Raw genomic sequence first — 16,555 nt, 5'->3', positions numbered from 1 at the left:
CTAGTGACTGGCAGCCAGTACATTGTTTCCCTCCTCCCAGCCAGTGGGAAGCTGCTCTGTCTTGCCTCCTCCCCACTCCATAGAATCAGCACACTGTTCAGGTATACCCAAGTGATGTCGCACTAAGGATTGAGCTCGATCCTTACAGGTGACAATCTTTATAATAGGAGCCTCATCAGTTCTTAAAGTGAACCTTAACTGAATAAAAAAATATTTTAACTTACCAGGGGCTTCTAACAGCCCCCTGCAGCCGCCCTGTCACAAAGCGATCCTTCGGTCCCCTGCTGCAACCCTGTCCCTTGGATGCGCAGCCCTAATCCACAGGCCTCCTAATCACGCCGCTGTGGATGGTAGCGCTCTGCACATGCGCAGTACGAAAAAAATCTCTACTGCATATGCGCAGAGTGCTCCCGGCGGCGGGAGTGCGATCGAGGACGCGCGCGGCCACACTGCATGCACAGTGGCCCGTCGACTCCCCAGTCAGCCAGCAGAGGGTCACTGCGGAAGACTGGAGGAAGACTTAGTGACAGCATGGGCACAGGGTGGCTGCAGGTGGCTGGTAGAAGCCCCAGGTAAGTTAGTCTTTTTTTTCTACAGTTAAAGGGACTCAGAGCTGAAACATATAAAAAAAATGTATAAAATACCTAGGGCTTCCTCCAGCCCCATCCGCTCATATCGATCCCACGCCGCCGTCCTCCGCTGCCCCGCACTTCCGTTAGTCGCAGCCAATCTGACGTAGAAGTGCTCGCTATTCGTATCTCTCCAGCAGAGATGGAGAGATACGCAGAGGGTGCACTTCTTGTGCTTAGACTGGCTGCGACTGACAGAAGTGATGGGACTGGTTCCCGAAGCTGCAGGCAGTGGAGGACAGCGGCGTGGGAGCGATCTGAGCGGATGGGGCTGGAGGAAGCCCCAGGTATGTATACATTTTTTTTTTTGTATCTCAGCTCTGGTATACTTTAAGGTTTCCATTAACCCTCAATTATCTCCCCACTTTTCTAGCTGAAAGACTACTGCTACAGCAATCCAATGCTTCCTCTTTTACTCTTTCATGTGGTCCCCCTCCCCATCTGACACCTTCAACTTGGCTTCCAGCAGTGTTTCCATAGGGGGACACCTCAGCACTGACCAGCTGTCACCTGACCTGTTCAGAGCAGCAATGATATCTGATCAGGTCTGGTCAGGTGACAGCTGGACAGAGCTGCGTGTTGCCCTATAGAAACACTAGGAACTAAGAATCATCGCAGGACTGGCTAGCAGGGGACACTGTTCAAAAGGAGAGGAGAGGGAAGCATCGTCTCTGCTAGGAAAAGGAGGGGGGAGGAAGATCAAAGGTCCCAAGCCTCTGCATCAGTCACTTACTTGTCACTCTAGCTAGCTGCAGAGCTCGTCTGTGTGAGTTCAAGCTGGCTGTGCAGTGTACATGGAACGTGAAAAAACTCATCTGCAAAAGACCCGGGCACAGGCTGAACCAACGGACACATGGGAGGGGGGAGCAGAGGTGTAGCCCACACGCTGTCGCTGTGAAGTTATTCTCCTGCAACACTGAGGCCACATGTCACAGCGTTCCATGCCGCCCCTCCTCGCCTGTCACTATACCGACTCTCTGTGAAAAGGGAGGGGAACGGTGTTTCTGGTATTGGGCCTACTCCTTCCTCCCCCCTTCCAGTCCCTGTGGTAGCTCCAATAGTTCCCGGCAGCCAGAGTCAGAAAAATAATAAACAAAGCCAGGACACAGTGCACGTCGATCCCCGGTACTAATAGCACGTGACTGAAATGCTACGTCCTGACTCACCTGCTGCGTGCATGAATACAGCGGCAGCGGGGACACTCTGCGCGGCTGACAGACAGTTACTTGCAGGGGACCTGGCATAGCGCTGCGGGCGGGGCGGTCCGGGTGAATTATCTTGCGCTGAAGCTTTTTTAAAAAAAAAACTTTGATCAATCATGGGGGGGGCATTCAGGGGCCGCCTTTGCCCCTTAAAGGCGCCTGTAGGCACGTGCCTAGAGTGCCTTATGGTAAATCCGGCCCTGAGCGTGATTCTACTGTATAATGAAAGTCAATGGGCCACTTGCGATATTTTTCTGTACTTAACCTTGTAAGCTCTTTTCAGAATTTCTGCAAACACTCAGCACGGAGTATGGATTTGAACTACTTCAAGCCAAATGTCTCTGGCCCCTTAAGGACCAGAGCAGTCCTTTCCCTGATTGGTCATGTGATTACTGTGATTGGCTCACAGTAATCTAAAGAGGCCTGACTAAAGCAAGCAGTTGCAGCAACGGAAATGGTGAGAGCAACAAGACGGAGTGGCTGATTGAAATCTACACCCTGGTAGGGATAGCAGCACCCGTATAGGGTGTAGATTACAATTAGCAAGGTGCGGAAAAGGTTAATCAGAATTGCAACATCTTATGTATAAAAAATTCATATTAACCATATGCGGTCAAAAGACTGTCTCTTGAACCTCATGGTGCAGTGAGAACAAGATTGTCTAACGGGAGATTTCATTAATATTAAACCTATATAAACAGCACAGAATTCTTCCTATTCTGGTTACTGAAGCTAAACAATTCTGTACTTAAATGTGTTTATATGTACAATTCATAGATGACAAGTGTTTAGAGTAAAATTCTCATGCCACACCCACTGACCTCTTCAGGCACTAGTGGTTCGATCATAGGAGCTTCTTCTTGCCTTGCAGCAAGACGCACAGGAGAAGTAGAGAGCCGTTTCTCCCATTCACTGGCAGCTGTGGCATCTGTTGATGTTTCTAAGAACGTCCTCTTCAGTTCACTTATGTTAGTCTGATGTTTCATAAGTTCTTCTTGATTCTTAGTATACTCCTATATTAACAAGGTAAAAACAAAATACTGAAAAACTTAACAATTAAACACCCTTCTTGCTGCAATGGCAAGCAACAAACATTTTAGCTACATACAGCTGTATTTCGCAATAGATAGGTTGTAGTTTACAACTGTTAAGGAGAAGAAATAAGGGCCCGTTTCACTGGGACAGATAAAGAGGGAGACATCCTTCCCTGCCACCTAATATCTCTGAGTCCCATACCGCACTATGACTGGCTAACAGGTTAAAGCAACACATAATATCAGCACTCATTCACATGGAAGAAATTGCTTGTGTTCATTTATGGCTGCCAGATGTCCATTTTATTTTCTTCTAGTATGACAATACATGGATCAATCATTTAAGAAACAACCTATGTAAGTAACTCTTAGGGCTATGTGACACAGGAGAGTCATTAGCAACCAGTGGCTTCTTATCTCAACTAGTCAAAAAAAACTAGTGGCTAGTCAAAATACACTAAAGTCTGGACACAGTTTCTAGTTGCTGCAACTAGCTGTTAGAGACTCAGTCCACTTGTGAAGTGGCTCATAGCCTCTTTTGGAACAGCATAACAATTAGTAAGTACTGTTGAATATTTATTCAGATTCTTAAAGAGATCCAACATGTCTCTCCGTATAAAGCATGAACGTTCAAATCTCATCTCAGACATTTTTTTATGCATCTTCATGGAATAAAAACATAATGAAAATTTCCAAGGGACTTTGAATAGCTCCATAGCACTGAGAACCTTGAAAGAAACAAGAGGTCATAACTGCTAGCTTCTAAACATCTACACTATCCTTTATTGCTAGTAAAATGGATTGACTTCTTCTCTAGGGAAAGCCATGGAGTACACCAGATCTGAAAAAAGGTTATGTTTGTAGTTGCTTGAGATTACAGCCACTGAAGGGCAATGTCGAGAATGAAAAGGTAAATACGTTAGTATCAGGCTAATCACATAACTCTAGTAGTCACTGTTGTCAAAAAATTAAAACAATCTGGTGAAGAGTGAGAATTCAAAGGGTTTTACCACTGTGACACGTTGTGATGTGAACACTAATAAAGAAAAAGGTTAAATTGCAATGCTAAGTCATAAATGAAAAAAATACATTAATATTTACATAGAATACAACTAAAACTTCTCTGTGATAAAACTAAAGTAAACCAGGAAACAAATATCCACTCAGTTCACTAGAAGGCGGGGTCAACCAGTCCATGCTAAAAATAAAACACACAAGTGCATGCAGGGGTATGTACCAATACCAACCTCTAACATAAGATTACTATGTTTGACATATACATTTTCACCCTTTATTCGCTTAATGAGACTATTCTGAAAAAAGTGAAGAGAGGGAACATTAAGATACAAACAAAATGTTGGACAATGATGACTTTTGCACTAATGATCCACATACACCAGACGAGCTTTCTAAAATATGAAAAATAATGTTTTTTTCTGATTGAAATTTGTTTACGGTATTTACCTGCGTTTTCACCTCTGTATCTTCTTCTTGATCCGACTGGAAGCATTGTAAAATATATAAAAGCAACTTATATATCTTAAAAACCTCTACTATTAGATGGATATATATCATTCTGGTCAAGAATATATATTTTTCGCCCAGACCAACGAATGATGTGCAGTATTATATTAAAGAGAATGCAAAGTTGTAATTTTTAGGGCCATATTGTATACATATTTATACTAGCTATTTTGACTTCATTTCTGATGTGTGATTGTAATCAGTTTGATATAAAGCTCCAAAGAGCATTTAAAATAACCAAAAACTATAACTCCAAAGCTATTTCAGAAAGCCAACAACCTTTCCTGTGAAAACACAAAAACAAAAAACAAACACCTTTTTACTCCCATCGATATATCAAATAATAAAATTAATGAATGAATGCAAAAATAAAAATAAAGAACTAAAAAAACAGCATAAATGATGGGAACATCCAGAGATTTAGGAATTGATTTACTAAGCTCAGAAAATACTGGAAGACATGAATTTACTGTTAGGTGGTAAAAGTCTTCTGAAACATGTTAGGCCATGGCTGTCTAACTCCAGTACACGAGGGCTGGGATCCTCACAAATGTTTTAATATGACATTTGAATTAACCCATTAGCATAAATGTGGTAACAAGCAGGTTCATGGAGGAAAACTGCTTCATCCCATATTACTGGCATTATATGGATATGCTTACAGGCACTTTGACTCAGGGAACACTTGTTCCCCTTCACCAATCAAAGATGTGTCAGTCCCGATGGGTACGCTCAGTGGGTGTGTGAGTGGGCAGCGGTGAGTAAACCATTAACACATCCTGTTGCCATTAACAGTGGCAAACAGGATGTTTTAATGCGGCACATTGCTGCTAACTGGTTAATAAATAGCATTGTTTTTGCTGTCGTACCTCAGCTACTGAACATGGAGTAACAGCAGAGAAATACAGACATACAGAAAAAAATCATAAATAAGTAGACACCATGAAATATGAATTACGGGCAGCACAGTGGCATAATGGTTAGCACTCCCACCTTGCAAGACAGTTCAAATTCCAGCAAGAACAGTATCAACAAGGAGTTTTGGATTCACAGTATTAATGAGAATGTGTGGGTTTCCACCGTGCACTCAAGATTACATAGTGTGTGTGTGTGTGTGTGTGTGTGTGTGTCTGTGTGTGTGTGTGTGTGTGTGTGTGTGTGTGTGTGTGTGTGTGTGTGTGTGTCTGTGTGTGTGTGTGTGTGTCTGTGTGTGTGTGTGTCTGTGTGTGTGTGTGTGTCTGTGTGTCTGTGTGTGTGTGTGTCTGTGTGTGTGTGTGTGTGTCTGTGTGTGTGTGTCTGTGTGTGTGTGTCTGTGTGTGTGTGTCTGTGTGTGTGTGTCTGTGTGTCTGTGTGTGTCTGTGCGTGTGTGTCTGTGTCTGTGTCTGTGTGTGTGTCTGTGTGTGTGTCTGTGTGTGTGTGTCTGTGTGTGTGTGTGTGTGTGTGTGTGTGTGTCTGTGTGTCTGTGTGTGTGTGTGTGTGTGTGTGTGTGTGTGTGTGTGTGTGTGTGTGTGTGTGTGTGTGTGTGTGTGTGTGTGTTACATATTCTGTAAAGTGCTGCAGAAGATGTCAGCGCTATATAAGTACTAAATAATAATGGCACGTCAAATGTGCCTCCTTTTTTAGGTGTGGTTTGTAGAATGGATTTGCAAGAGAAAGGAATATGGCAACACAGAATTCAGTGATTTCTAAAGATGGCAGATTATTGAACAAAATAAATGGGAAATAGTTCATGCCTTACAGATTCCATTGTCCACCATCAATTGGGTAGCTCTCCAGATCCAAAGAGAACTGGAGGAAAGGAAAATTGTTCATCCACTCTGCGTCGACCGTGGCCCAACAGAACAATTGAATGCTGGCAAATGGTTCGTGGAATGACAACATAATATATTGTGTTTGGTATCTGCATTTAGCGGGTACTACTGTATGATAAACATGGCATTGTGTGCAAATCAGGGTGTCTATTTATTTATGAGGTGTTTCTGTACATATTATAGTTAATATATACACAAAACACAAAAACACTTTACCAGAAGTTATAAAAATGTGCAAGTCACATTCATTTTTTTTTAACGAACACACAGTAATAATGGATAAATATGTGCACTTTATAACATACTATTATGTTTAGATTTAACATTAAACTGTTTACAAAAATTATCTAAAATCTGAAAAACAAAATATAATTTAAATATATAAGTAAATAAATCAAACTCAGATATCAGCATACAGATTCATTTACGGTCATCTTTTCTCTTGTGTGCTTGGTTAAACCATAATGAAATTTTATAAATAAAGTACAACACTCCAGACACAATATGTCCACAAAGTATCCACCCCCATGCTACGATGAAGCACATTTGTTAACAGGCAGTACACACCTCTGTAGCGGTTGTTTCACCATCAGCTGCTGTATCCGTCTGTTCACTGTCGGTCTATATAATTTTTAAGAGGCCAATTCCAAAAGGTAGGCAGGAATAAAGAATAAACCCATGTTGTGAGAAAGTCACAGTACATGTCTCACTACATTTCCCCCTTGAAGACTCAAATAATAGCCAAAAGCAAACAGAAGAAAAAGCAAACCAACACAAACAGAACAGATTCTGAGGAATACTCAAGGCATGTACGTCTAATGAGATTACAAATTGTTTTTCTGCCTACAAACTATGCCTTTAATTTTGTTATGCCATGGTTTACTTTCGTGGATACTTCTAAAACCTTGGTGTTTAAAATATATATATATATTATAAATTCCCCATATGCATTGCATCTAATCTTATCATATTAGTGTTTCATGTTACTTTTTTTTTTATCATTTGGAATAAAATATGTAGATAACAGCCTCCTGACTTTCAGCTCCTCATTTGTAATTTAACAGTTGCCTGATTTGTCTGCATTACGAAACAGGCAAAAATATCTATAAAAAAAAAGAACAAAAAAAACAAATATATTAACATCTTAACCTTAAAGGTAACTGGTATTAATGCAGCTGTCATTTTGGAGAAGGCTAAATTCTTTTAATAACCAGGTTTTAATGTTTTCAATTTTAGCATTCCAGAACTGTGGAATAATATTTCAATTCCAACAAAAATTGACATTCTTCTGCAAGTCATTGGATGTCTAAGGTGAGCACACTGACAGTTCATTTCTTTTCTTACTGTACATCTCATTTTAGTGCAGACCTACTAAGTCCAGTTTTTAGTGAATCTACCCATCTACCCTTTTGAATCATATAACTGCATAAACAATCTAGTGATATCCAGTGGGAATTGATGTGGCAATAAGACAGGCAGAAAAACGAAATGTTGCAAAGAGTCAAGTGCAGACATTATGGAGACACAATTGTAGTATTCTGCTTTTTAATGCTCTGGTATCTTCATATATGAGAATTTCTATAAGTTCTTATTCAGACAATACGTGGGGTATCACGTCAAGTGTTATAAAGCTATAAATAAAAATATATATTTGTTGAGAGAGGAAGAGTTGCAATCCCCAAGTAGTTTTTATTGCTGCATATCTTAGGACTACAACTCCTCACAGAGTTCTATACACACTTTGTTCCAGTTGGAAAGATTTTCACTTGGGACAGAAAGAGCAATACAACCCTCTCTCTCCACCCCCTAAAAAACAAAACAAAAAAACAAACAAACAAACAAAAAAACACTAACAACATACATTTTTTTCCCAGAAATATAGAGCTCAGCTCCAGGATTTTTGAATAGCGCAGAAAAAGGTTACCAACATTATGAAATTTGTATTCGTGTATGTTTCTCAAATGGAAAGGTTTTCCCTCCCATTCTGTTCCTCTAATGGATAAGGAGTCAATATGAAAACTGAAATTGAGAGAGAGCTGGAAAAAAATGGTCAGGGTTCCTTACTCTACAAAAAAATGATTTTAGTTATTTTTACAGTCACTCCTGGAGGGAATTTCTCACAGTGTGTCTGGTAAAGAGCTGATGGAAATTCTCATAGATAGCGGCACAGGACAGCAATTAAAATCCAGAAATGTTTTTAACCCCTAACTACACTATCCAAAAATAAAATATGTTCCTGGATTTCAGCTTTTAAGTGAATATATAATATTTTTTTCTGTAATAAGACACAAAAGTTTGTAGAAAAATAATGGCACATTACATGACACATTACAATAGCTGCAGTATCTCTTACAGAAAACCATGAGATCTGCAGTCTGCACTCCCATGGAATTTGGCTAAATAATGGCAGCTCAACTACCTTAGACACCAGCGACATCATTTCAGTCACCCAGGTGAGCTGGCGACTGGAATTTGTCCAACTCCAATATACACTTTGCATGAAATAAAACACATTTATCTTCCCTCTAATGTTAAACTCACTGGTAATGCCTTTTCCAGGAGCCAAAGGTCAGCATCAATAAGAGAGGACTTCTCCAAAGAATTCAAATTAGTCACAGGATATATATTTGCTGCCATTTACCACACTCTCAGGTAACAGAAAATATTACTTCATTCAGGATAATGCTTCAACTAATTTTTAATACAAATGAATGGAGGGCAAGTTGTTAGGCTGATGTCCTTTCAGTTCCTGAAAAAGAGACTTTATTGAAAAGCCAGCCATAAGAGGATAAACAAGACTAATTCATTAGGGAGGGTCAATTGCTTGCAACACTCCGCATTGTTAAATATGTACTGGTGCTGCTCCAGGGGGCAGCCCTGCACTTCTGTTCAGTAGTGGCTCCAATCCTCCTTGCCAAAGTCGAAACAGCTATTGTTGAATGGGTCCTCACTGCCATTGGTAGCCTTGTTTCCCCTGTGGCATGTAAGCTAGAGAAATTGTCTGACAAACTTACAAGCAATGATGGTCTCTGAAGGTTGCTTGGCTGTTGGCTTTCAACTAATAAGAACTAGCAAGGAGTTCTATCTTAAAAGACAGCAATTCTCCTACCCCTTTGACATAAAAAATTGTTATAAAGCAGTCTTTTCTGAAATCTCTGTAAATGGCTTGGGGGAGAATTATGTTAAAGCTTTAAGGACTATATTCAAATCCTGAGGAGAAATCCTAGGGCTCTGTGTTTCTTCCTTTCAGTTCAGATAAGCTACCACCATGCTCTTGTTGCTCTGGATAGTAGAGATGTCGCGAACCTCCGATTTTCACGGAATGGTTTGGTTCGCGGAAAAGTTTGCGAACCGCAATAGACTTCAATGGGGATGCGAACTTTGAAAAATAGAAAAATTTATGCTGGTCACAAAAGTGATGGAAAACATGTTTCAATGGGTCTAACACCTGGAGGGGGGCATGGCGGAGTGGGATACATGCCCAAAGTTCCGGGGAAAAATCTGGATGTGACGCAAAGCAGCGTTTTAAGGGCAGAAATGACATTGAATGCTAAATTGCAGGCCTAAAGTGCTTTCAAACATCTTGCATGTGTATACATCAATCAGGGAGTGTAACTAGAGTACTGCTTCACACTGACACACCAAACTCACTGTGTAACGCACCGCAAACAGCTGTTTGCTTAGTGACGGCCGTGCTGGACTGGTGCGCACCGTGGCGAGAGTGTAGGCCGTGGCGGTTTTCAAGCCCATATGGTCGCCGGGCTGTGGTAGCTCAATGATAGAACAACAGTGACTGTCCAGCTGATCAAATTTGGTCTGTCCACAATGAAGCAACGACCTTATTATCTTCTTGTATGTAGGTAGGCATAGGTAGGTGTCCCAGTAGTTAGCTAGGCATAGGTAGGAGACCCAGTATAGGTAGGTAGGCATAGGTAGGTGTCCCAGTAGTTAGCTAGGCATAGGTAGGAGTCCCAGTATAGGTAGGTAGGCATAGGTAGGTGCCTCAGTAGTTAGCTAGACATAGGTAGGAGCCCCAGTAGTTAGCTAGGCATAGGTAGGAGACCCAGTATAGGTAGGTAGGCATAGGTAGGTGTCCCAGTAGTTAGCTAGGCATAGGTAGGAGACCCAGTATAGGTAGGTAGGCATAGTAGGTCCCCTAGTATAGGTAGGTAGGTAGGTGTCCCCGTATAGGTAAGTAGGTGCCCCAGCAGTTAGGTAGGCATAGGTAGGTGTCCCAGTATAGATAGTTAGGCAGGGCCTGGCTGGCACAGTAATAACAATTACCAAGGTCCAGCTGCAACAGATTGGGCTGTATAATGTCAGTGAGCAACACACACACACAAAAAAAAACACATCTGGAAAACATTATCTCTCAAAAGAGCTGTTGAGGGGTGCTATTTTAGCAATAACAATCAGCCAGGAGCAAGCCAAGACCAAGAGCCTAACTAATCTTTCCCTAGGAGAACAAGTCTGCAGCAGCTGTCACTAGTCTGTCTCTAGCAGGCACACGAGTGAGTGTAATGGCCGGCAAATCTGCCTTATATAAGGGGGGGGGGGGCTACAGGGCTTAGTGTAGCCTGTATGGCTACAATGTGCCTGCTGACTGTGATGCAGAGGGTCAAAGTTGACCCTCATAGTGCATTATGGGGCGAATCGAACTTCAGCAAAAGTTCGCTTGGTCCAGGCGAACACGAACCCCCAAAGTTCGCCTGGAACCGTTCGCCGGCAAACCGTTCGCTACATCTCTACTGGATAGTAAAATGCTCAACTTGATGAGCGAATAAAAGCGTTGGAGGACTTTCCAGACCACCATGATTTTCCTTCTATTTGATGACCATAAGCATTTGCTGTCCTGTTGACAGGTGACAAGGCTTTGTCTACTAATCTTTTGACCATTTATCTGAAAAGAAATAAGGAAACTCCAGTCTAGCAGAGAGAATTGGGAGGCACAAGCAGGCCTCTTTTACATTTAGGCACGCCAGAAATGATTAATTCTGTATAACATTTGCCACTGACTTGATATTCTCCATGCAGTATTTCCCACTGCTGTTTAAGTTGAGACTTTTTAAATTCAAAATAAAACATGCGATTTCCTTGTGTTTTCCTGACCAGGAACATTGGTGAGCAGTACCCTTTTCCTCTCTGGCAAGATGGTGCTTCCTTTATAGCTCTCTTTTTAAAGGGAACCAGAGATGAACGTTTCACACAAAATAAACATATCAGTCCATAGCTTGTAAATAATAAATGCTCTACGTGATAATTTCACCACTCTGGTGTGCTTTTTTAGTGTTTTTTTATTCATTATTGCTCCAGGAAAAATCCAATATGGCCGCCGGCTCATATCCCTTCTGCTTCCGGGTTATGAGTTGTTCTGGATGTGTTGTCTAGCCTCTATGAGACTATAGACAAGCAGGGTTGCTGCTGCAGCCTTTCATCTGTGTGCTTTCATTTTGGTATGATGTGCAGCTGCCTGTAGGAAGTGTCTCTCGTAGGAATGAACCTGCAGTCATCATCATTATCTATGCAGAGTGCATACAGATCATATTGCAGCCACACTTGTCTGTTTCAGAGCTTCTCTCTCAGCAGAAGCAGCCCCTCCCATGTCATCAGAGCTCTCAGTATGCAAAGCAGGAAAGCTGAGCCAGGAGGTGGCAGGCTTGGGCTTGAAAAGACTCCACAGAAGAGTGACTCAGCTGTAATGATTCCATGTCAAACCTAGACTGAAGGCTCAGTCAGGGATCTTTATCACAGCTGATCACAGACTAATTAAGCAGATAAGAATGAAACTAAAACCAGAGAAGGTGTTTACTGTCATGTTCCCACTGGTAAATGTAGTAAAATACATGAGGGTACTTCGACTCTGGTTCTCTTTAAGTAGTTTTAGAACAGACACCTGCAATGCTAGGGCTTCTTCTGATCTCAGGGCTAAGGCTACCAACACTGTGGTACCTAGGGAGGCTATGATCTGTCTAAAATGATGCTGACGAACCATTAGTTCTGATATTTTAACGGTTTTGTAGAAGTGTGAGAATTGATATCCCATTGCAATTCTGTCATCATTGTTTCCTTGGAATGGAATAGGCAAGTGTGAGAATGAAGTTACATTTACTTATTTGGTATCGCCTGTAAATCCACTTTTTCCTGTTACCTTCTTCTTCTTCATCAGACCACCTCTTTATCTGAGGATTTAATATTAAACTAATCTGGAGACCTTTCTAGATCATCATCAAATTTTGATCGGGTCAGAAAACCACCTTTCCATAGATGTCATGCAATCTTGAATTGGATTACCGGTCTCCCCTCCCAAGATGACTCATGTGGTCAAGTTAATTAGGTATGCAGACCTAGTAGAAAGTCTCACTAATTAATTTGAAGCAAAAGCTAAATAATCAGTTGTGTCAATTCTGGGAAGGACTTAGGGTGGTTTGTCCTGGAGTACCAGAGGAAATCTGGTCCGACCATATTTTTAGACCTCTAGCGATGACAGTGGCAGCAACTGCCAATTCAAGGCATTTCATCTCTTAGGGCTCTTTCACACTACAGGCAGCGGTGAAAGGCTAAAACGCTGCGTTTTGGCTGCAGGCGTTTTCAAGGCGTTTTCAAGGCGTTTTAACGCCTATACATTACAATCAATTGTAATGAGAAACGCCGCGGTAGGCCCAGAAAAAGCGCCTGGGAGCGTTGAAACGCAACGCTCCAAAACGCGGCGTTTAGTGTGAATGGTAAAATGAAAGTCTATGGACTTTCTTTTACCTAGGAAAACGCCAACTTCGGCCGTGGCGTTAAAACGCCGAAAAAGCCCTCTGGTGTGAAAGGGCCCTTAATCAAAGATATGGCAGCACATATAAACCTTAAGCCTCATTTGAATATTTGATCCTTCCTGTCTATATGGGGATGGAGAGATCAACTCTCATTGGTGCTGTCCTGAGATAACATGGGGAAATAAAGCATCATGCTATATGTTAAAAATCCCAATTTACACATTTTCTCTAGAGGACATGCACTAGTGCAGCCTTCATGGGATATAAAAGCCTGTCAAATTATTTAACTTGCTTGTGCACATCTACAACTGTACTTTCATATAAGGGCAGATCTTACTTAAAGAAAACCTCATACTAAAGCCTTGAATACACACAATAGACTGTTCTCAGCAGGGGTGGCCAGTCTGCGCCTCCTCTCCTGAGAGTGTAGTGTGGGTAACAGTGGCCCACAGCCCAGTGATGAACCTAGTGGATCAGCTCAGCTGAATGCTGGTCGAGGGCACGGTTCTCCCCTCTCAATCCGCCTACTCTGTACTAGCGCTTTGTGTGCCGCTCAGTTGCCACCCCTCCCCCCCCCCGCATAGCAACAGAATGCGTCACTAGTCTGAAAGCTGGTGAAACGTCTGTACAGCTTCACCATCACACTGTTGAATGAGGGATCAAGTTCCCAACCTTCTCTAGTGACAGTCCCTGTACATTTGTACAATCCATTATACAACTGTGTGCATTCACCATCTGGCTGTACTTATCTTACTATATCTTATGAGTTCATATGCGATATTGAACTCATTAACTGCCTTCTTTTGACTAAGTTTAGCTCAGAAAAAAAAGCTGCCCTCATTTCTTAGACAATGGTAGCCACTTTTTGTATTGGTCTGTACATCATCAATTTTCTTTCTACACTGCAAAAAACTGGACAAGGCTCGCCATGCACACACTACTACCCTGGGGCTACAGAATGACTTACAACACTTTTAGCTTGGAGAACATGTATAGCCAATGTAATGCAGACATGTCAGACACAAAACATGCATTATGTAATACACAATGGGTAAAAGGATCAGGCACAAGCTATTATCTTTCAGAAAATGTATCTAAACTGTTCATTTTCAATCCAAATGATTCTGCAACTGATACCTAAACAAATATGCCCACAATTTGACTGTTGAACAAGGTAACGCCAAACTTAATTTAGTATTACTGAATGAAAACAGTATGGGCCTAATACAAAACCCAACTGCCAGTAATATTACCAGTACTACCATCAGCAGATTACTTAATTAGTGTGACCCATGGTACGTGGTTAACGTGAGTGTTGCTATGGTAATGCACATTAAGCTGGTAAGGTAAGGTGCATTACCATAGCAATGCTCACATTACCCATGTACCATAGGTTGCATAGCGTGGTACTCTGCTGGCGTTAGTACCCAAACTATTTGTGCATCAGGCCTATGAATTAAAGTATGACAGGCTTGAAATTGTACAACATATTTAAGATTTTAAACTGAACTCAACTAAACAGCATGTAATTTAACACCAATATTGCGTCATCTATTTTATTCGATTAATTATAGCATCTTGCTTTTCTCTATGAGAAATATGGTCATCTCGTGGTTATTGTCCTCTTGTTTTATATTGCTATCATTTTTAATAGTCTCCAAACTGCTTAAACTTGCCACTTTATACTCCGTAATGTTACATACATAAATATGTAATCTTGTGCAATCACCTAGTATTACATTACAGGCAGTATCAAGCAATGCTTTACAAAATACATTTAAAGCAGCAAAAATTAAATAGTGGTTTTCGCTGTTATTTTAAAACACATTGGATTTACTCCAGTGGGTTAAACCGCTCTAAATGCATCAAAAACCTTTTTGAAGGCCCCTTCATATTTAATTATACTGTGTGCAGAACTAAGTCTATTTTTTATGACTTGCGTAGGCTTTTATAGACAAGAGCATGGCTTCACTCTCGCTCTGCTTTTATGGCTATGACTTATGCACTGCTGATAAAAACTGCACATTGACAACATTCAATTTCCTAGCAGCATTATCCGCATTAGCGTCTGCCTACTGTCTGTAACACTTTTAAAAACCTATTTCTGTATTCTGATATAACAATATATTTGTCAAGTAGCACTAAGCAGTCGATAGAAGTAAAATAATCCACCAAAGATGCAAACACAGTTTTCCGCATGTTGTGCCTAACCCTTGTGACCTAAGGACAAAAACTTTTAAATATCAGCAAGCAGACAGAAATGAGGCTCTGAAAGTTGGACCAGTGTGGTATCATTCTAGCATTTTTAGAGGACTAACAGAACACAGTAAAGTAAGATGTGTTCTATGCCGAGGTACACACCTCATCATCTGAACTGTCACTCAGGTCATTGTCAAGTGAGGCGCTCAAGGAGACCGCCTTGGGCTCCAGGTAGCAGAGACACATAGCCAAAGGAAAAGAGAGGGTGAGGGCGTATGGCACTGAGAAAGAGGCAGAAAGCAAAAAGAAAAAGATGAAGAGGAAACATGGGACTAGGGAAGGGGACTGGATTGGAAGGTAATGCTGTAAGTTTTCAGGCAGGAAGTTGGCTTCAGAAACGTTAGGGAAGGATAGATAACCATCATCATCCAGAAGAGAAGGGAATGAATGTGGAAGATGCAAGGAGAAGGAAAACAGTGTCCCGCCTTTGCCAGCTTGCTGTTTATAGCTCACTGCTATCTCATCTTCATCAGAATATAACTTTCCTTTTTGCTCCGAGTCCCATTCAGGCTCACTAGACAACTGATCAGAATCTGACCCTGGCTCATGGGATTGGTGACCATTCTCCTTACATCTCCTCCGTAAGCTGGTAGCAGATGAGGAGGGACTGGAGCATGGATATGAAGGGGAATGGAATGAGTCAGTTGCACAACAAGATGGCTGAAGGCGGAAAGCAGCAAATAAAGTGTAAGATCAAGAGGACAAAAAGAAAACTGCAATTAGTTAAAAGGTATTCCGTATAATGGTTATATAGTAGTGATCATAAATGCATAATAATTCCTAAACGCCTTTACGGAAAGATTGCATACTACAAAAATAAACCATGTATAGAGCAAAACCAGCAATGCATTGATCATGCGGGATAATATTGTGCATTTCTGCAAAACAAGGAAGTTATCAGACATTCCAAGTACCATCTATAAACAGTAAAATCTTATAACACACGAATAAAGAAGAACTCCAGCATAAACAATATTTTTGATATACAGCAATGTTTAAAGTTGGGTAAGCCTGTGAAATGCAAGTCAGCTGTTCTCTCAAAAACATTCCATTGTCTAAGTCCCCCCTGCTTTAAATTGGATCACTAAGGACAGATTATCTATGAATCAATAGGGCACAATGAGAATGGGGAAAGCCACATTTGCTTTTCCCATGGTAGACCTACATCATACTTGTACCCATTTGTGTAGCTAAGGAGCTATGAGCCCCAGTGCAAGTTTTTGATAAGTTCTCTCAAGCACTCTAAACATGAAAAGTGATGTGGAGCACCATAACCTGCCAATCACAGTCAGTGTCAGAGATGTATCAGCAAGGTAGAGTAAGTTAATGATAACT

At 41.3% G+C, this 16,555-nt stretch overlaps 1 protein-coding gene across 6 annotated transcripts in view; it reads right to left on the bottom strand.

The window, feature by feature from the left end:
- Positions 1-16,555, bottom strand: part of EPB41L3 (erythrocyte membrane protein band 4.1 like 3) — a 259,305-nt gene that overhangs the window by 39,106 nt on the left and 203,644 nt on the right. For all 6 annotated transcript variants that reach the window (XM_068237211.1, XM_068237210.1, XM_068237206.1 and 3 more), the window contains exons 13-17: positions 15,323-15,880; positions 6,768-6,821; positions 4,330-4,365; positions 4,113-4,178; positions 2,653-2,844 (exon numbers count right to left, since the gene is read on the bottom strand). In XM_068237211.1, coding sequence (XP_068093312.1) covers positions 2,653-2,844; positions 4,113-4,178; positions 4,330-4,365; positions 6,768-6,821; positions 15,323-15,880 — 906 coding nt within the window. The remainder of the gene's footprint in view (positions 1-2,652; positions 2,845-4,112; positions 4,179-4,329; positions 4,366-6,767; positions 6,822-15,322; positions 15,881-16,555) is intronic.

The sequence above is a fragment of the Hyperolius riggenbachi genome, chromosome 5 (assembly GCF_040937935.1).
Source record: "Hyperolius riggenbachi isolate aHypRig1 chromosome 5, aHypRig1.pri, whole genome shotgun sequence".
NCBI lineage: Eukaryota > Metazoa > Chordata > Amphibia > Anura > Hyperoliidae > Hyperolius > Hyperolius riggenbachi.
The sequence above is the reverse complement of the archived record's forward strand: the minus strand, read 5'-3'. Positions and strand labels throughout refer to the sequence as shown.